This window comes from Cimex lectularius, unplaced genomic scaffold, assembly GCF_000648675.2.
Source record: "Cimex lectularius strain Harlan isolate CLEC.00 unplaced genomic scaffold, Clec_2.1 scaffold129, whole genome shotgun sequence".
NCBI lineage: Eukaryota > Metazoa > Arthropoda > Insecta > Hemiptera > Cimicidae > Cimex > Cimex lectularius.
The window spans coordinates 1,213,153-1,233,397 of record NW_019392715.1 but is presented as its reverse complement, the minus strand read 5'-3'; the positions used below and the strand labels follow the sequence as shown (position 1 = coordinate 1,233,397).

The window sequence follows — 20,245 nt, the reverse complement described above, 5'->3', positions numbered from 1 at the left end:
TGAAAAACTAGAAAAATTTTGCGGTGTCCCTGTTTAGGAATCACTGCTTTAAGGAAAAGAAAAGAAATAGAACATAAATAATAATAGTGTTTATTCCATATACTAAATGTAAAATTAATATTTTAAATTAACCTTAGCCAATCCTTTTGAATCTGAAATGTTGTTCGGCGGGTATCACATGAAAGTGCTTTTTATATAAATTTTCCAACGTTCTTCCGTCATACATTCTTTTGACAACGCTATGTTCAACGTCGAGGTTGGTTTTTTCGCATGTTACTAAGACTTTCCCTGCCTCCATAGCGAACAAAGTCAAATTTTTGCCGATGCCAACCTGGAAATAAATTTAGAGTTAAAAATCTGAGGATAAAGCAAAATTTAAAAAGGCTAGATAAATACATTTAAGCCAGGGTGAAATCTAAGTGTATTTTGTGTTACTAGCATTGTTCCTTTCTGCACATATCTTCCATCTTGATAACGAATTCTTCTATGTTTCGGTCTCGGCTTGCCCTTCTTGTTTTTTGAGCTTCCACCAGCTTTTTTGGAAGCCAGACGAGTCGAAATCACTGCAATTGGTTGAATGTTTGGTTTTTATTTTTGTATTGGTACAGAATGCATACACTCAGTATTAAACAATATATTTAAATTTAGACCTTTTTTTATTTAATCTACTCCAACATCAAAGGATACCTTGAGCTTATCGAAGAATGGTTAGAAATGTGGAAGACAAGACTGAATAAAGAAAAATGTACTAGGTGTACTTCACATTAAAAAAAAAAAAAAAAAAAAAAAAAAAAAAAAAACCAGGTACTGACTTCAAGTCAACTACTTAGGACCACAGCAGGGCAGCAGAGTGACGTGTAATCCCCACACAAAATTTAAGAGTAAACAAGTTAGAAGTCTTGGATAATTATGAAGACTACTTATAGGACAAATACATTTTGATCATCAAACTACTAGACTATTGCCACCACTTTGGACATACAGAGTGGAACTGTGGGGTTCTGACATCCAAATCCAGTGCTTCCAATCCTCCCATTAAAAAGTTATCAGACAAATTATCAATGCATCATCACTAATTTCCCTATCAACGACCTCAACATTCCTTTTGTCAACTGATTTGTTCCCAATCTCAAAAGACCCCACCATTTATTTTTGAGTCAGATAAAAGCCCCATTTTTGGCTCTGTCTAGAAAACACAAAATTTCAACTGCTTGCTGTAAAAGCAAAATGTGTTCTTCCATTGGCCACATCTTACTTAAGCCTAGTATGCACTAAGATTCTTTGAATCGATTCATGTTGCGGGTCAGAGTCGGGGGTGTGTAGATTCATTGTTGCGATGCAGCCCTGACTGCGTGTCCAGACCAAGATTCAGTTCACATTCATCAGTACTTGCGAAAATGACGGAGGAACTAGCTCTCTCGGGAATTTCCCTTACTATTTTTTGCATTAGTGCATCCAATCGGAAGTGCATTAAAAAACGCCCAAAAAGATGGTGGATTCGACAAATATTTTACGGCGGGAAACAGCACGGGAAAAATCTTTTGGACAGAGAGAGACTTTTGATTAAATGATGGTGCAGGGTTCAGAATTTTTTGAAGATGTCCCCGACCGATTTTGAAATCATTTTAATGAAAGTTGGCGGTCAAATTTCCAAGAAAGATACCAACTTTTGGGAATCTATCTTTCCGGCCAACAGATTAGCTGTCACTCTCCGGTTCCTAGCGAGAGGAGACACCTTCAGGATTTCAAAACAAACGGAACTGTCCTTTTAAAGTGTGTATTTTTTTTTTTTTTTTCAATTTCGGCGACAGAAACACTGAATTTTTGGGCTAAACTTTCCTTTTTGGGGCTTTTTCAATTCCCGATTTCTGTATTCTGTGAATGATACATCCCACAAACACCGATGGGAATGCATGTCTTCGATAAACTGTAATGTCATCTCGGTACTCCACAACACACCTTTATACAAGACACTATCAAAGTTTTCAAGAAAACACTCATTAGACTATCAACTAAACAAATGAAGCAAGTGCGTTTGTTCCGATTCACGTCTGCACTGGCAAATGTTCAACATTGAGTCAAAGAATCCCAAATCGGATGGGATTCAAAAGTCCAAAAATGCTAGCCCGCAACACACCAGCTTCATTGCCACAATGAGTCAGTGCAGCCCGGAGATACAGAGTGGACTCAAAGAATCCCAGTGCGTACTAGGCCTTATGCGAAACTGGATTTTCCGTCTACACAGCCACCAAAACTAAACACCGAACACTGTCTAGATTTTGAGCTTGACATCGGTGTCCAGCTATCAACAATTAAGCCTAACATATCCAAATTATGGAAGCTAAAACAACCTTCCTATTAATTCATTAATAATTAATGTTCAAATTATTACTTTTGAATTTGGCTTGAGTTTTACATAGCTATTGGTTCTGTCCGATTTAATTTTTGTGTTCCAGATTTTATGAATAAAGTGATATCAATCTAATGCTTGTTTTCATAGTGACATCCCTCTTCATCACCTAATTAGGGATGGGCTAGCTAATACTAATTTATAAAATTTTAATTTACTTCATATACTATAAGTGTTTAATTTTAAATGCTTGAATCTGAGGGGTCCGCCCGGACTTTGTTCTGTGAAAGGGTCTGCTCGTTAAAAAGTTTGAAAAGCGCTGCCTTAGCAAATAGGCTTACGGAAAATAGACTCGACTGCTCATTACAACCCTTCATTTATATATACTGGCAGGCAAAAATTCCACCCTTGTAATATAACTTGATTTGTATATATTTTTATATATTAATCAAAGTTTCACATTTGTTAACTTTAATAATTGAGTCTGTCTAAAAAAGTAAATTGCTAAGGAAAATGAAAAAAAAGGACAAAATTTGGGACTAGAATAGGATTGTCGCTGATTTCATCACAATGTTCCAAATTTCATCCACATAGCGAGTGGATGTCAAAGACCCTCCATGTACAACAACCAACTCTGTGCAACTCCTTTGAAATTCAAGCCACACCATCACTGATCTAAGCTGAAAAATTACAGGCTCCGTACCTTTCATTTTGTCTTCACACTCTATCATGTCCACCTGGAGATCTTAGAGCAAATCTACACTCATCTGTAAAAACTACAGCAGACCAATCTCCAAAGACCAATGGCTGTGTTCTCGAGCAAATGTTAGCCATGTAATTCTATGTGTTCTGGTCAATTCTGGTTCTCTTACGGGGCAAAAATCCATCAGTACATACTGATTTAAACTTCTTTGAGCAGTCTGTTCAGAAATTTGGACCCCTCGAACTTCCTGGAGCTGATGAATCGCTTGAACTGGTAAGGTACAGGTTTCGCAAAATTCTCAGTCAAAAAACGGCCATCCTGTGGTTCTGTTACTCTCGGGCATACAGTACTGCGCCTTCTATGGTAGGACCGAGTTTCTCGAAAACGTGTAGGGAACTCCGATGGCAATGGCCGCATACCTGATGGAACATCCATCATCAATAAGTGCCACACCACACACAACATCCTCAGCATTAAGTGGCATTTTTAAGTTTAAAAATTGAAATTAAGAACACAAAGATGAAAACTAAACAATTTACTACTTCAGAATTCAAATGAGACTAAATAAACATTTTAAATTCCATAAAAGTAAACACTGAAAATTACACTTGTACACTTGCTTTGAATTAAGGATTAACTGTCTACCTCTAATTGATATTCCCAATTTAAAAAATAGCATAAACAAATATTTATTGGTAAAAACAATGAGACAAATTAAGGGCAGAATTTTCTTTTATCAAGATTGAATGGAATTTTTGCCTGTTACTGTACCAGGGTAGGATTCTCAGAGGGGAATTTGTCCAGTGGGGAAAAGTGCATCACCATGGTCTTTACTCTTTACTTCTTGAATCTTAGGAGAAACAGAACTTATATTATTTATGTGCAAAATGGGGATATTATAGATGCCAAAAACAAGAAAGAGGCCAAAAGTCAGAACAGAACACTCACTGTGTGACGGAATTCTGGGAAAATATTACACTTTCCATTTAAAACTGTTAAATTTAAAGTCTGTACAGCTCTGATGATAGTCCAACAACTAGCTTGGCATGAAATTGTGCAGCTTCTTCTTTTAGAACTTCAATTCTTCCTCTTTTTTTTCCTTACTATTGTACTTCATAGTTACTATTAATATTTTGTGTTAGTGAATATTTCTTTTTTTAATGGCAAACTGGAAGGCGGAAGCCATGACATTATACTTTGTGTACCATTCAAAATGTGATTTGTATGTGTGCTATTTTTTAAAATAAAAAGTATTTCAATCAATCATCCACATTTTTAAAACTGGTCAAGCAAATTCAATCGAAATAAAGTTTTATAAATTAAATATTACTTACCGTTCGCTGCTATAGCATTGAACTGGTTGAATATGCTTTTTGATGAGGAAAACAATTGCGACGGCGATAGCAAATTAATCCAACTCATTTTTGACTATCTTAAAATAAATATGAAAATGAAATCAGAGATTTTTTTAAAATTATATTACACTGATATCCTATCAAGCAGTACGACCTAGGACTGCAGGGTCGGCACTCGGTAGGTAACAACACGGTTTTCTGCGTGCTTGTCCCAGAGTGAAACCGTAGTTGGAACTGAACGCAAAAAAGCACCTTTACTTAAATTACTCTACGCGTTTTCAAAAAAGAAATAAAATCATTTTAAGTTTTTACTTGTCGAAAGAATATTGACTCAAAGATGGACGAAGAGCTCCAGTCCAAGATGCAAGCTGAGTTAGACAAATACAAAAGCGTGGAAAAAGGTAAGTGTGATTTCCTTGGCAAATAAGTAATTTCACACATTTCGTCGAAAAATTTCCGCAAATAGATTTAAATCTTTAATAAACATTATGGGTTTTAACTATTAATAAAAACGTATATTAATAATAAGTAATGTAGTAAGAAATAACCCTTCACCCACATATGCCCACAAGTCAACCTATCTTCAAGGAGATAAGAGAAAAGCTCATTTAGTTTCAGAAACAATCAAAGTGGATAGGAACTAAACATTTCATGAACACAACCCGATCGAATAAAATGAGACATCCATTCTTAGAAATGGTGACTGACTTCATGACAACAACACTTTAAAGTCTCAACAAAGGAGAAGAAGAATTCAGGGCAACATCAAATATAATGATAAAGATGGCTCTGAAGCAAACTAAGGAACCGGATTGAGTGTTTTTTGTGCTCAAACTCATGAGGGAAGTACATCGGTCTTTCAAGCTGAAATATGTATGCTTGTGCCTTAGAAAATCTTAAAAGAGGTTATACTGACAAAAAATTCTCATATGATTGGATAGCCAAGCCTTAAAGCTTTGTCATGTAAAAAAAAATCTCATCAAAATTAGTCAGTGTATGCAACAAAACATTATAATCATTTCAGTTAATTATTCTTTTTATTTGTAATCTTATGTACAGTGTGGTTGAGATGAAAAGATTAGTGTTACAAGTGCCACTTAAGCTATTGACATTGTAACATTGATCCTTATGGACACCAACTCCAAGTAGCTCAGTGGCTAGAGTAGCGGTGTATTAAGCCGAAGATTGTAGGTTTGGGTCCCACTCGTGACACTAATATTTTCATCTCAACCACACTTTACATAAAATTATAAATCACTTAATGCTCTAGTTCTACAATAGGACTTATTTGAGATAAAAAGTTAGTGTAACTAGTGGGATGACCGCACATGACCTTCAGCTTAATACCCCGCTGCTCTAACCACTTCAGCTATCGTGACTCCATAGCCACATAGCCATCCACATGGACACCGACTCCTCATCTCAACTTACCTTTCGAATTTTCCTTCTTTTTGCCAATTTCAAATGTCATGCAATCATAATTCGATTCTCAGCGACTTATGAAGTGGCTACGAGGTTAGAAAAGTGATCCCTTCTGTAATCATTATATTCATCCATATAAGTTTAGCGGGCATAATTGATAATGATTATTATTATTAATTATTTAAATTAATTATTCTTTGTATCTAAGGTTTTGGTTGAGATGAAAAAGTATCCCGATGGGATTCGAAGTCACAATAGTTCAAGTGGTTAAAGCAGCAGTGTATTGAGCCGAAGGTCACAAATATTAAATAGCCGAACTCAAAGTGTCCACACATACGAGAATTTGACGCAGCATTAGCCAGGATTAATTAATATCCAGGTCATGAGTTTCAATCCTGTTCGTGACACTAACTTTTTCATCTCAACCAAGACCTTAGATAAAAAGAATAATTAATTTAAATAATTAATATGGTAAATTATGACTGCTAAACTTATACGGATTAGTATAATCATTGTTTCTGCATCTTTACATTTTTTTGTAGTTCTATGTAAAAACCTAAAATTTGATTTGCCCATACACTTCTTATATGCGAAACAAAAAATTACAGAATCGGATTGAATTGGGTGGTGAAACTGCCTTCAACAATATTGTCCAGTTCATCCACCAATTTAATCCTAGCCCAGACTTTTACACCGCCTCCTCCAAATTGCACTGAAGGGAGCACGAACTGGCGCATTGTGTGCAACCCCTGTTCTCGGTAGACTCTTCGACACCTGCTATCACTACACAGACAGAAACCCCGACTCATCAGTAATCATAACAATTGGTGTTCTCTTGAGTTGCTGGTGGCGGGCTGTTGCTGCAGGTCTTCTCAAAGAGCATACAATGTGAGGCCAACTTCCCATAAATGATTAAAAATCATTTGTGTTGACTAAGTCCTTGCAAACAAACTTGTACTTCATTTAGGATCTGTCTAGAACTATGGAAAGGGTTCCGTCTTGCAGCAGGGACAATATTTCTGTCCTCCTTGGCGTCGTAATACACTGAGATCCACTACCTCTCGGAATTGGGCTAAAGCCTGGAGACCAGGCTTTGAGAAACGCCAACTGCCTCTGCGATATCCATTTGCTTGTGACCTAGATGACTCCTTCTCACAATAATATTTGTGAACTTCTTCGAGGTGATATCTTTCCACGATTAAAGAGAATACAATTGGATTAAAATGGAAAAAATACAAGAAAAGGACTTTGTTTACTAAATGAGTACTCCTCATGTTTTCCATTCTTATTTAAATCCGTTATTAAAAATAAGGATTAACATTTGTTTGTTTTTGGTGTGTATTTTCTTTTCTGTTTTATCCAACCAACAAGAATATATTAGTTAACTTAATTAAAGTTAATAAATAAAAATAAATTAAAAATATCCCTATTTATTTAAAAAAATATATATAATATGTCAAAATTTATTTTTAAATTAGCAAGAAAAAAGTAATTTTTTATGACTCACCCTATTATTATTATTATTATTTAAAAATTGGTCTGGTCGAACTGAACAATGGGCGGCAAGGCGTTTTTAGTAGTTGGTACCTTTGTACACTGTGGTGTTCTGCAGGGCATAGGGCGCAGGCACCGTCTACTGCACTAGCGGCGAAGACGAGAAAGAACCGCGAGGTTTCAGATCTGGTTCCGTACTTGGAGAAATTCTTCATGTTTACGTTTCCAGTTGAAATTTTATATCCGTTTTAAGGATGGGTTCGAACAAAGTAGCTACGGCAGTCGTTTTCGATGTGAGCTCTTCTACGAGCGGGTTGACGGATAATGGGAGGACCTATTTCGACAGGGCCAAATCCTGCTTGGAGCGAATCGTCCTGAGGAAGCTCTTCTCGAACGAAACCGACGAAATCGGTTTGATCGCCATCGGGTCGGAGACTTCGGATTCGAGGCTGTTCAAAGGTGGGAACGACTACAAGAACATATCGGAACGGACCCCGCTGCGCATACCGAGCTGGGATTTTTTGAAGGAGGTGGAAAACATGGAGATGTCGTCGGTGAAAGAGAGCAACTGGGTCGAGGGATTCGTCGTCGGCTTGAATTTCCTCAAAGAAGAGACGAGAGGAAAGAGATTCCGTGATAAACAACTCGTCGTTTTCTCAAATTTCCAATTGTCAGAACTTTACTCTATGGGCAAACTGGACTCTTTAGTCGACGTCGTCGCTGCTGAGAAAATCAACGTCGTTTTCATTGGGGTCGATGTGAAAGAAGAAAACGCCGACGTTGACGCTTTAAGTGGTAATAAAGCTTTGATGTTCAAATTCGCGAGCAGACTCGAAACAGGCGTCTGGCTCAATTTCAACGACGCAGAAGAAGAATTCAAATTCTACGAGAAAAAGAGAAAAATGAAGCGATTAAACAAAATAACTTTAGACATAGGCGTGAAAATTAAAATATCTATGAAGTGGATGAAGTTGACGACAGAAGAGACTCGCATCATGTGGAGGAAGCCTTTGATTAACGAACCCGGCTCGGCTAATATAAATGAAACCGAATCCACTCATAAAGCTGTTAAACATGAGGCTGATGTGGTCCAATATGTAAAATTCGGAGGGACTAAAGTATACCTAAGCTATGCCGATCAGGATGCTCTGAAGAGAAAAACCGGCTCACCGGTCTTCTCATACTTAGGATCTGTGAAAAAAGAAAGGATCAATCGTGCCATGTTGACAGGGCAAGATGTCTATGTCGCTGTTCCGGACGGGACAGCCAGGTCGCACGCTTTAGTCTCTGCGTTGATATCCGCTCTCCAGGTTGAAAACAAGTACGGATTGGCCAGGAGAATTTTATCAAACAATGGTAAAATTCATCTCGGCCTCCTACTCCCGGTTTCAGACGAACTGGGGAAAGCTCTTTACTTTGTTAAACTCCCTTTTGCAGACAGTGTAAGATCTGTCCTTTACAGGCCCCTCCCGCAAGAAAAAGACGAACGGCTGACCAGCCTCTTGGACGATTATATAGATTCACAACTGTTGGAAGACGGAGGTAAAAATCTACTGAGAAGAGACCCTTCGTTTCAGCATCGTTGCCATATATTGTACACTAGGGCTAAGGGAGATAAAACGGAGGATGAACTCCCCGATCACATTAGGGATTTATACAATCCTTATCCCGAATTGAAGAATGCGGCCAAGCCTTATCTGTCCAGTTTAAACAGAGAATTTTTCATAAAGTATACAGAAACAGGGAAAAATCGGTTGCGAGAAAGCAAATATGTACAAGAGGATGAAGAACATATATCAGATAAAAACAAAAAAGAACCTACTGAAGACGAAGTTAAAGAAATCATGGAAATAAATAAAATAGTTGAAAATTTGGGTGATCATTCTGATGATGAACTATTTGATTTCAAGATAGACACTCAACCACAATTGGATACAGACCAACTACTTGAAAATTTTTAATTGTCCATTATTATTATTATAATATCAGTTTTTAATGTTTTTTGTTGTTGGCTTTTTATAAGCAATACATATTTTTCTTGCACAATAAAGTTGTTTCATTATTATTTGTTTGTCCTGTGGAATACCCTTTTTTCAAGGCTGCAGTAATTTAAACATTTACAAAATTATTTAAAACGTGGTCTATTCAATTTTTTTTAAAATTATAAGTAATTTTCATGTGTGCTATCATTATTTGTATATCATTTGAAATCACAATTATTGGTGATTAATTTTTATTTTATTAATTTATTTTTTTAAAATGTGTGGATTAATTATTTCAAAATGTGGCGAAGAGAATGTATGCCCACGCTACAAAAACAGAAATTGCGAAGTCCTATAAACAAGGTGGCTTTCCTGTTATTTTATAATTAATTAATCATTTTATTTTTTTATTTAACTAGAGTACCACACTACAATGACTCAAAAACAGCTCTTGGAGAGTCAACTGCATGAGACAACTGGTGTGAAACTGGTAAATCACTTTGAAATATATTTTGGTTGTAATTTATTTTACCTCAATGTAAAATGAAAATGTCCAGGAACTCGATCTTTTGAAAGAGGACGGTGAAGTTTATAAATTGATCGGACCCGTCTTAATGAAACAAGAGGTAAATGAGGCCAAGTCAAACGTGAACAAAAGATTGGGCTTCATTACTGTCGAGATGTAAGTATTTACTGACACATTGACGTTATACATATTTGCAGAATATTGTTCATTCATTATTTTGTTGTTAGTAAAAGGATTGACGACCTACTGACTTCCCTGGAAAAGAAAATGAATTTTCACAAAGAGAGGCTGGGAAAGCTTCAAGCTCAAAGCCACCAGTTTCAGCAGGGATTAGCAAAAGCTGCTGCTAAGACAAGTGCTTAATTAATTTTTTTATACGTATAATGTAAATTAACAATTATTTATATTAATTCAAGAAAATAAATAATGTTAAATAATAGTTTTTCATAAATAAATCTGGAAATCCCTGAGTAATGATTCATCATTTCAAAAAAGTAATGTTAGTTTACTGCATATATAATTTATGTAGTAACTTAATATTAAATACAATAGGTTTTAAGTATGGCATTTAAATAAAAATATATTTTACTAAAAAAAAAAGAAGCAAAACTAACACTTTTATTATTGATATAGTGTCAAATATATATACATTATTATTTTTTAGAATCATTGTTAATTTTCTAGTAAGCTTGCAATTGTTAATAGTTAAGTAATATCGTAAATATTAACACAATTTGAAATGCTGCCTTTGAAACTACCCTTTGTACAAAAGAATTTAAATAAATATTTGGTTTTTGAAAATAGTATTTTATGATAAACAAATTTTCAATCATCCTGGTCGACTTATCTCTAGTTGATAATAAATAATCAAGTAAAGTAAGCCTACGAATCAGTGAACTGAAGCTGAAACAGCTAGGGTTGCTTATGTCTTCATCAGCGAATGATGAAAGACCCAAAAGGCGACCTTATACTGGTTCAGCATGCAACCTATCCTTGCTGATTTTGTATGCTACAAGAATAGGCAGATCAGGATGAAAAGCGAAGAAGCTGCAGTGACTTTTTCATTTTCTCGCTGACCTCAAACAGTAAACACAAGGGGTCCGTGGCCACAATGGTTTAGGCGTTGACACTGTGCTCATCACTATAAGGTCCTGGGGTCAAATCCAGTGGTCATGCCTTTGGACCTGACTTACATACAAATGGGGGGGGGGACTGACACCCTGTGGGTTTATATGGCCTTTGCTGTTGGAACCACCATTTAGAAATTTTTTTAAGAAACATTGTTGGTTATCAACTTATCATACAAGTACACACAAATAATTATAGAACATAATAATAAAAATTAATTTTAATTGTTACTTAAGGTGTATTGAACAAGTAAAGATCGAGGGTTGTACTATCTGTATTTTCCTTCAAATAAAGAACTTAATTTATTTATGTAAAATGATTGATTACATTTAAAAACTTAAAATAAAATAAAAATGTACAATTAAATAATTATTCAGTTTAATAGTATGATAAAACATGGTAATTGCAAATGGTACACGTATTTCAATGTAAGATACATAGTTTATCACTCGAGTCATTTTGATGAATCACATGATTTCAGGTGTTTTACTTTACTGTGAATACTTAATAGTTTAATTCGTACAGAGGTCACCTACGTTCCGTTCTAACAATATTGCCTTTCATCGGCCCTCTTGAGTTTTTATTGTTCACTTTGGGCTGGTTTTTCCCTTGTAGAGGTTGCGGGTCTTGAGTCGACCTTTGAGGCGGCAGTTTACTTCCCTGTGGTTTTGCGCCCATCAGCCCGGCCGGAGGCATACCCGCCCCTCCTTTGCCGCCGTTGTTGTTCGCCAACAGGCTGAGCCCCGCGGGTCCGCCATTGTTCATACCCTGTCCCATACCCTGCGGAACGTCAAAGTTCATATTCGGCTCGGACATATTCAACTGCTCGTTGAACACCATACAAAATTCACCTAGCTTGTCTATATCGCCCGCTTTTCCGGAATAGAGTGTAAGGCAGCTTCGAAACATATTCACATGAGCTTTAGTTAATCGCACGATATCACCCGGGTAAAGGTATCTTCCAGGATCGTCCCACAAACACAAATTAATACACGCACTCGTATCGGCTACTTTCAGTGTCCTAACTTCTCTCTCTTTTACAGGAATCGGATTACCAACATCTAAAACTATCACTGTCAAATTCATGTTCTTCATCCCAGGCCGTAAATCCTTTATTAAAATATCCATCTTTCCTGAAATAGAAAAAAATTAAGATTATTATCATATTTATAAAAAAGTTACAGCTAATGAAAAGTGCAATTTATTTGCAGATATGAAATATTGTCAAAACATGCCAATGTCGTTTTTCTATTGAACAGATCAGTTAGTTTTGATGATGGGTGTAGGTCTGCAAGTTGGTGAACTCATGCTGAACTGGCATTGGGTCACTTATGTGGTCCATCTTCACGTGCATGTAGTTCTGCAGTTTGCCAACTTCGCTTGCAGTAATCCAACAAACCCACACATAAAGATGTACCCATTAAGTGACCCTATGATGTTTCATCATGAGATCAGTTAGTGACCATTCTGCATGCATCATGTGAGCAGCATGAGGTCTATTTTCGTCTATTTATTTATTTTTTGGGATATGTTTTGTTTATTTAAAATTCAGTCCTGTGAGAAAACTTGTACTTGACAACACAATATTGCCAGATACGTCCAGTCCTGTCTTGATATTGTACGACTGGGAATAGTATAGCACTATTTATGGTAGAGACGTGTAAATAAAAAATATTTAATGAATTAAGTTTTTTCGATCAATTCTTCTCAGAAATGAAGCACGCATATTGCATTTCTGGCAAGGAAAAAAACGATTGATTAATGAAAATTACTCGAAAGTATTAAATAGTACAAAACCGACCTTTCTCCGACGGTTAATAAAATAATTTCATTACCTTCAAACTAGAAATGATACAAACGTGAATTACAACATGTTCAAATCCATCTTTTCTCTTCGGATTTTCAACCTTTCGTCAACGCTTCACATCTAAAAGAAACGGCTTTATAAATATTCCTTTATTTTTCCAGGAATTTTCGACCGTAGACTCCCAGTCGGGGTATTGACATTGACTACGATATAGAAATAGGTAAAAATAGGTAAAATGACGAGATTGACTAAATGCAGTTTGAACTTTCAGGTCGGTGCCTCCCCTCTGACTTGTTTGTTGAGTAATCGCAGTACGTTACCTACTGAAATGTTATAACAGCCGGCTTCGTTTCAGGATGAAAATAATTAAAAACGAAAATTCGAAAAAATAATATATTTAAAAAAATATAAACTTCGAAAAAATGCCTGATTAATTATAATTATACAAAAACCCAAGTTTAAATCGAATAAAATTTTAAAATAATTTATTTCTAGTTCTGCGAGTTTTAAGGAGGTCTTGGTTTTTTAGTTCGGGGTTTTAGTTCTGTCTGGAAATGTACGATTTTTAGTACGAGCGACCGTTTAGGTTTTTTGATTGGTCGTACATGAATGTTTCAATCTTTTCGGGGTGCTTTTTTTCGAATGGGGATGTCACCGTGATCAGCGATGATCTTGAAAATTAAACTCTCCATTTCTGTCTTGACGTTGGATTTCTTCGATCGATTTATTTCTTAACAGGATCCGCGATGCCGACTTTTCTCCTCAAGGCGGTAAACATAATCTTCGATATTTTGCTCGAGGTGAGTCCATTAGCCCAAGTTTGAAATCGCCGGACAAAACGATTTTTTTCAAGGGTTAATTTAAACTTACTATTAAAACCTTATTAATTAAACCAAAAATACAATTTAAAATAAATTTGTTAACTTATTTTATCCGGCTGGGGGTTTTTAAAAATTTTATAAGCTCCGAAGGGCGATGGTGGCCGCAACGGTTAAGGTCATCATTTAACATCAATCAGCATAGTTTTTAAGGGGTATATTTAGTACTAATTTAATAATAGTGCGAGTTACAAAGTATGACCGTTTTTCTTACTAATTTAAAAATAATTTTATTTTGACATTTTTAAATATTCAAAGAATAAACAGTTGTGTTCTTTGGTTTGTTGCCATCTCGAGACCAGATGTTGCAATTTGGATTCCTTCGCAGTACCACTCTTGGTGTTTTGTCCATTTTGAACCTCATCTAGAGAATTAAAAGTTTTCCCTTGAAGATAATGAGCCATGGGCCAGAACAGATAGTAGTCTGAAGGTTAGGGAGACACTCAATTCCATCCGCTTCTGTAATTTTTTGTTTCGTGTTACGAAAAGTGTCTGGTCGATCATCATCTTGTTAAAATGAAACCCGACTTCCGTTCTGAATCAATGGTTCGACCTTCTAGAATGAATGCATAATAAATTATGCTTTCGTCATTCCAAAATACAAAGAGGATTGTCTTTTTGTCAAATTTCCCTTGTTTGGCTGATTGCAATCTAGCCGTTGTTTCTTGGTCTTGGAGTTTCCCCAATATATCCACTTTTCATCGCTGTTGACAAATTTCTACTCGGCGTCGTGCCTGCTCAATGGTCCTCATGAGGAGAGATTAATTTTCCCCAAGTTACAGTCTACGGTTTATGGTCTCCGTGTTTTCCATGTCCACCATAACTCTAAGCTCTCTTGCCGATTCTCAAGAACTTTTTGTTGGGTCTGCCCAACAGTTTCACAGAGCTTCCTCAACAAACTATGATTTTCGCCCAGAACCCTCTTTCCTTTCGAGGATGGTGTTGCAAATTGGTTGTCTGGAAAATAATGAAAGTTTTCGTTCAATTACCCCTCTCTGTAATAAACTGTTAACGTTTGGTGGGATATAATGTTAAACTTTATAATCCTCTTCCAAACAAAAATGTTTGTTTACCTCAGTACCATTTTGTTATTTAGGAATAATTCAGTCTTTACTAAGATGTCAACGAGTGATTGTCACATAATTTTGTTTTATGAGTTTAAACTTTATTTATTAACAATATTTCTCCTTATTTTTACTTAGTTAATTTCTCCTCCTTTGCTGATGACTTGAAGATGTATACCGCTGTTACTTCCATTTATGGGGCTGAGCTACTGCAAAAATCTCTAAATAATCTTGTTGAGTGGTGTTCATGCAACGGCATGGAACTAAATGTAAATAGGCGCAAGGTTGTTAATTCATAGTCTTGTAAGTAGTGTTGTCTTCTACAATTATGCCATACAGGACAAAGAATTATGATATATTATATATGAATATTATATCCAATTGGACACGATGCCAGAATTGATATCCAAAATTTATATTTATATCCACGTGTGTCTCTAAACAAAGAAACTAAATTGTTCTTTGTCCCATTGCAGACAGAATATGGACTAAACTCTCCCCTACCTAGAATACGGAGATTGCTGAATTTCAATGAAATGGATGTATTCCATGATTCCTTGCATTTAGTTAAGGTCAATGCCAGGAATCTGTAAGCCATGTTTTGTTATTATTGTTATATACTAAATTGCCTTTTTGTAATAATCTGCTTCTTTCTTTTTCCTTTGACTACTCCTCGTATAGACTTTTTCTGTTGGATTACAAATAAATTAAATCATTGTCAGGTAAAGGTCCTGGGGGGGGATCACCCTGAGGATGATATGACTTCTATTGTTGTGAACCCTCATTAAAAAAAATCCAATTCTAGGGCTACTGGTTCTAGAAAATATTACCGGTAGTGGAATTGGAAGCCATTGCGTGAAAATCACTAAATGCAAGAATCACTCATTAAACGGCTGTTTTGGGTTAACCATTTCCGTGAGGTAAAACAAGGTGAGCCATAATGTTTGAGCGAGACAAGTATGCCATTCATATCTACATCTAATGCAGCATCAGCATTTCCATCGTGGCAATACGTAATGTTAAAAATAAAAATAAAAACAAATGAAGAAAACACCAGATTTCCTACTACGCATCCTCTATCTTGTTCTTATTGTGATGACTTATGTTTAGCATCCAAAAAAATCGATAGCATTGATACAGTTGGCTAAGTCGAATGCAGTCCTCACATTGATGTGCTCTAAAAAAACCAACAAGCGGTCGGCTAACCCCAAAACTTCTTCATGCCAAAAGTTTCAGAATCCCGGCTAAGCATCCACATGCGAAACAGTCGTGTGAGTGATTTTCGTTCATTGGAAACCCAGCTTAATATATTCTTTTCTTGTAAACAAAAAATTAATTTAACAAATTAACAAATGCAAATAAAAATAGAGAGATAAAAAAGAATCAATGAATTTGTAAGTGGGCGCCTATGGGAAATGGCCATAAATGAACAGTCAGCGTACGCGCTTATCTAACAACTTTTTGTGTAAGATAAGATAGGGTTCAAAAAATACAATAAACCAGATTTTTAAACATTTATTGTTGAACTGGCTCATCTTAATACGGTAACAAACAATCAAGGCAAGTTAGACACAACGCTAACTCGGGGATGAACTTACTCATGAGGACTTACCCCAAACACTGCTCGCCAATACCAGCTTCCACATCATCCAGTGTCTTCCAGGAACTTTCTGTAACTCCCTGTATCCTCAACAGTTGACTTACCACAATGGCCAATGCTTGGGGGACTGTGTGCTCTCATGAGTCTCTGACTCTGTCTGATTGAGTCCTCCTGCTTCTGGCTGACTGAGTTTATCCTCCTGTCCACTGCTTCCGACATTGTGTCTCGAACCAGTCTTTTGCTGTCTCTGTGATCCACCAACTGAGTTCTCTAGTTGACTGACTTTGCTTTCCAAATCATCCCCTTTTATATTGATTTCCCAATCAGACCCCGGAAAAGAAAAACAAAAACTGCTGGGTCAAATAGAATTGGGGGAGTTTCCATTATGCGCCCTCCTGGTCCCTTGCCGATGGACATCCAGCGAAGATGTACATACCCACTTGTATGACGCGACCCCAAGTTTGTGGTGTCTCACAGCTGGTTGATCTGGGTCTGCATCAACTTTTCTACACTAAATAACTCTTAGATTTCATTATTTAATGGATAGACTATTTGTGCATTGCGTTTGGGGTGCCGGTGTGTGAAAAAAGCCAAGTAAATCTTATGTCTACAATGCAATGGCCTTGCTTTCGAATCGTAGACCTTTACCTTTCAGTTTAACTGCCTTAAAGCCTTCAATATTGCGGCCACCAACTCTCAGGTAAAAGTTCGTGTGACAGAATCCCTAGTTTTCTTAGACAGGGAGAACACAACAGGTTACAAATCACAGATTTGCATTAAACTGTATTGCAAAAAATCATCACACAGCTCAAACAACAGTTTATTATATTAACGGTTTTAAAATCTTTCAAATTCAATGCTCTTTTTTTTGTCAATTTCAGTATATTCAAAGGACACTGCCATATTTAGTATTTGGGCCTCAGAGAAAGATCAGATCTAGAAGAAGTTTAATCAGGATAATCGGTACAAATTTGCCGCTTCCCAAAGCGCCGAGAGTTTGCTTCAATTTTGCTACATGGAGGCAAAATACTCTACCTGAAGATGACATTCCTGTGAAGGTTGAGGATAACACTTTACAACAAAGGTATTTACTTTTTTCAAAATTGCCAATTTATAAATGCAAAAGTGAAATATTTTGTTTTGTTTCGATTATAGAAAAGATCCTGAGGAACAGAAATCTATTAAAAAATTAGAAGAAGAATTAGAACTGCTTAAAACTCAAGTTGCTTTAATTTTGGAAAATCAAAACAAGTTAACGAGTAAGTAAATGACTATTATCTCCATAATAAACACCAAATTTTATATTATACTTTTTTCCCCCAGATATATCAAAAAACAATGAAAAAGCTAAACCGGTTTGTCAACCTCCGCCACCGCCACCGCCTCTCCCCACATTTCTCCTTAACGATAAAAACCCGATTGTGTTAAAATCTGCCAACCGATCTTCTCACAGTTTTGAAAAGAAACCAGCGCCCATCGATGCGATTATAACTGAGATGAAGAACGGCTTTCCTAAATTAAAACCGATTGCCAGGTATTTTATTTTACTTTTTAAAACACTTTCAGCATGGGTTCTCTGTCAATTTAATGCCTTTTCCAATTACACATACTGAGGGAAGAATTTTTTTAAAATCCCTCCAAAAAATACATAACTTAGCAATTGTTAGCGGTTAGTTGAAGGGTCTCACAGACAGATGGGAGTGATTGACATTCCTCACAAACCAGGGAAACACCCCTTCAATAATTACACAGTTGGACAAATAAAAATGTCGAAGGGTGTTGCAGATCAAGACGGGAGCCATGGGATGTTTCCCATGAAGCAGGAAAAAGTAGTTGCAATAGTTAGAGAACCGTTCAAATAAATAACTAATGAGTTATTTAGTGCAGAATGGTCACAAGGTCGAAAATATGTTGCAACGAGGGACATCATAAATTGGAGATGCGTCAACCAAGTTATTTTTTTTCCTTTCCTTAACGAGAGGATTTCAACTAGGAGATTATATGAACCCTCGGGGTGCTGGTGTTAAAAAAAAATTAAAAAAAGAATATTTAAATACGTCTGGTTTGAATGTAGGCTGTTGCATTCACACCCGGAGACCTTTACCTTACAGTGATGAGCACCGTATCAACGCCTAAACGGTTGCAGCCACCCATGCCCCTGAACCATTGTATCAAATGAGTCGTAATTTGTGTAAAAAAATTTATGGTGCTTATCCTAATTCATCTTGACAGATCATGTAAAATATCTAGGCTTAACTATGGATAACAGCATGACGTTCACCTAGCATGTAGCAGATAAAATCGATTGTGGAAAAACTGCTATCTAGATGCTGTTTCCTCTACCATCATGGGACTCGATGATCAGTGTTTTTAATGAAAAGCTCATCTACATCAGCATTATTAAGCCCATGCTTCTGTATTCAAGAACGGTACTCTTCTTCAGTAGATGTGCTACCAACAGGAATGCGCTATGCAGAATAATATGAGCCTATGACCTTACTAAGCGCTCCGGCGTGTAAAGAACATTTTTCTTCAAGACAGTGCTGTGACTTTTTTGACATTTGTGATACTCCATTAATTGCTGTAATAATCGTATAATTTCTGGTACATAATCTTTTATTTATTAGCTTACTTACTCAAAATCTATTTTGTAAATTCTCCTGGCTAAATGAGTTTTTTCCCCCCCCCCACTTTGCAAACACCTCGCTTTAACTCTTTTCAACAATTCAAATTATTTAAAGGCTTTCAGGTTGTAGTTAAAGTGGCCCCTACTACTGTCACTCAAATTTATAATTATGTACTAAATAAAATAAATATCTGCCTATCTAATCTCGAGTTATTTAGTGATGAAATGACACAAGGCCAAAAATATGTAGCATCGGGAGACATCAGAAATTGGAGACATGTCAACCAGATTTCTTTTTTCTTTTACGAGGGTTCGCAACAGCAGAGGTCATATAAACCCTCAGGGTGCCGGTGTTTTTGAAAAAAAGCCCATTTGTAAGTATGTTGGGTTCAAATGCTGGATTCGAACCCGGGACCTTTACCTTACAGTGATGAGCCCTAAACTGTTGCGGCTACCGATGCCCCCTCTTTTGCTTTTCCTAATGAGGGTATTGATTATAAAAAAAAAGCCCATTTAAATATGCCATGTTCAAATACAGGTCTCCTGGATTCATATCTGGGACCTTTATCTTACAGTGATGAGTGCTGTGTCAATGCCTAAACCGTTACTGCCATCAATGCCCCAAGAGGGAAAAAAAATTATTGCCTTCCCGAGAGAAATGGCAATATAGCCAATGTGGTGAACTCATTAAAGCCCAAATAAATTGACAAACTTAAGTTTTTTAAAACAATGTTTTTGAAGTTATACTTTTTTTACACTGATACACTCAGGTAAACGGTAAAACAATAGATCAGGTTATGGCTTTAAATATAAGAACAATCACTTGTCAATAATTATCAGTAATCAAATAATTTATGTGATTATTTTTATTTTGTTTCTAGATCTCCCGGCGGAAGGCCATTGAAGCCACCGAGCTTACTTACAAATGATCCCACTGACATGCTGAAGGAGGCTTTAAAGAAACGGTTCAATGTTAGCCAATACTCAGATGACTCTTTATCCGACCTCTCTATATCAGTCTTATCCGATGTCCAGACATTTTGAAATTACTTCAAATGTTATTTTTGACTTGATAAAATGGTTGATATATGTTTTGCTCAACTTTTAAATGTACAGTTTATCCAAAATTATTCATTGTACAAATATTATATTTCAAGAAATACAAAAATACATTCAGACATAAATTTGTTTCACATTGTAAAAATGTTTATTTTTTGTGAGATTTTAAAAGTTTAATGACAAAATATTTTAAACTTAGTAAATGTACAAATTTATATGACAAAAAAATAAATACTATTTATGTTTCTGAT

General features: G+C 36.1%; 5 protein-coding genes across 6 annotated transcripts; 3 read left to right on the top strand and 2 right to left on the bottom strand.

Moving 5' to 3' along the window:
- Positions 1-74: 74 nt before the first annotated feature.
- Positions 75-4,642, bottom strand: LOC106665638 (50S ribosomal protein L27). 2 transcript variants are annotated; one of them, XM_014392208.1, is made up of 4 exons: positions 4,563-4,642; positions 4,388-4,485; positions 397-563; positions 75-331 (listed from the first exon to the last, which is right to left on the bottom strand). In XM_014392208.1, exons 2-4 carry the CDS (start codon positions 4,473-4,475, stop codon positions 134-136), a joined length of 453 nt encoding a protein of 150 aa, XP_014247694.1. In that variant the 5' UTR covers positions 4,476-4,485; positions 4,563-4,642; the 3' UTR covers positions 75-133. The 2 variants fall into 2 exon arrangements, with proteins under 2 accessions (XP_014247694.1, XP_014247693.1); XM_014392207.1 differs by having other exon boundaries at positions 4,388-4,588.
- On the top strand, positions 4,581-10,638 carry LOC106665639 (prefoldin subunit 6). Its single transcript, XM_014392209.2, has 4 exons — positions 4,581-4,809; positions 9,726-9,796; positions 9,864-9,988; positions 10,060-10,638. The coding sequence occupies exons 1-4, from the start codon at positions 4,746-4,748 to the stop codon at positions 10,193-10,195; spliced, it is 396 nt and encodes a 131-aa protein (XP_014247695.1). The 5' UTR covers positions 4,581-4,745; the 3' UTR covers positions 10,196-10,638.
- On the top strand, positions 7,380-9,706 carry LOC106665635 (X-ray repair cross-complementing protein 5-like). Its single transcript, XM_014392191.2, has one exon. The coding sequence runs from the start codon at positions 7,579-7,581 to the stop codon at positions 9,283-9,285; it is 1,707 nt and encodes a 568-aa protein (XP_014247677.1). The 5' UTR covers positions 7,380-7,578; the 3' UTR covers positions 9,286-9,706.
- Positions 10,639-11,321: 683 nt separating the features above from the next.
- On the bottom strand, positions 11,322-13,082 carry LOC106665637 (SOSS complex subunit B1). Its single transcript, XM_014392206.2, has 2 exons — positions 12,796-13,082; positions 11,322-12,093 (listed from the first exon to the last, which is right to left on the bottom strand). Exon 2 carries the CDS (start codon positions 12,086-12,088, stop codon positions 11,489-11,491), a length of 600 nt encoding a protein of 199 aa, XP_014247692.1. The 5' UTR covers positions 12,089-12,093; positions 12,796-13,082; the 3' UTR covers positions 11,322-11,488.
- Positions 13,083-13,289: 207 nt separating this feature from the next.
- On the top strand, positions 13,290-20,242 carry LOC106665715 (mitochondrial fission regulator 2-like). Its single transcript, XM_014392367.2, has 5 exons — positions 13,290-13,567; positions 17,191-17,393; positions 17,465-17,568; positions 17,633-17,843; positions 19,817-20,242. The coding sequence occupies exons 1-5, from the start codon at positions 13,514-13,516 to the stop codon at positions 19,977-19,979; spliced, it is 735 nt and encodes a 244-aa protein (XP_014247853.1). The 5' UTR covers positions 13,290-13,513; the 3' UTR covers positions 19,980-20,242.
- Positions 20,243-20,245: the final 3 nt, after the last annotated feature.

Bases quoted from the DNA above. Each gene is read 5' to 3' on its own strand.
- LOC106665638 (XM_014392208.1), bottom strand. From the start codon at position 4,475: ATGAGTTGGATTAATTTGCTATCGCCGTCGCAATTGTTTTCCTCATCA. The intron at 564-4,387 runs GTAAGTAATATT...AACCAATTGCAG, and splicing joins CAATGCTATAGCAGCGAACG to TGATTTCGACTCGTCTGGCT. The intron at 332-396 runs GTATTTATCTAG...ATTTATTTCCAG, and splicing joins GATTTCACCCTGGCTTAAAT to GTTGGCATCGGCAAAAATTT.
- LOC106665635 (XM_014392191.2), top strand. From the start codon at position 7,579: ATGGGTTCGAACAAAGTAGCTACGGCAGTCGTTTTCGATGTGAGCTCT.
- LOC106665639 (XM_014392209.2), top strand. From the start codon at position 4,746: ATGGACGAAGAGCTCCAGTCCAAGATGCAAGCTGAGTTAGACAAATAC. The intron at 9,797-9,863 runs GTAAATCACTTT...GAAAATGTCCAG, and splicing joins AGACAACTGGTGTGAAACTG to GAACTCGATCTTTTGAAAGA. The intron at 9,989-10,059 runs GTAAGTATTTAC...TTTTGTTGTTAG, and splicing joins GGCTTCATTACTGTCGAGAT to TAAAAGGATTGACGACCTAC.
- LOC106665715 (XM_014392367.2), top strand. From the start codon at position 13,514: ATGCCGACTTTTCTCCTCAAGGCGGTAAACATAATCTTCGATATTTTG. The intron at 13,568-17,190 runs GTGAGTCCATTA...TGTCAATTTCAG, and splicing joins TCTTCGATATTTTGCTCGAG to TATATTCAAAGGACACTGCC. The intron at 17,394-17,464 runs GTATTTACTTTT...TTTCGATTATAG, and splicing joins GATAACACTTTACAACAAAG to AAAAGATCCTGAGGAACAGA.
- LOC106665637 (XM_014392206.2), bottom strand. From the start codon at position 12,088: ATGGATATTTTAATAAAGGATTTACGGCCTGGGATGAAGAACATGAAT.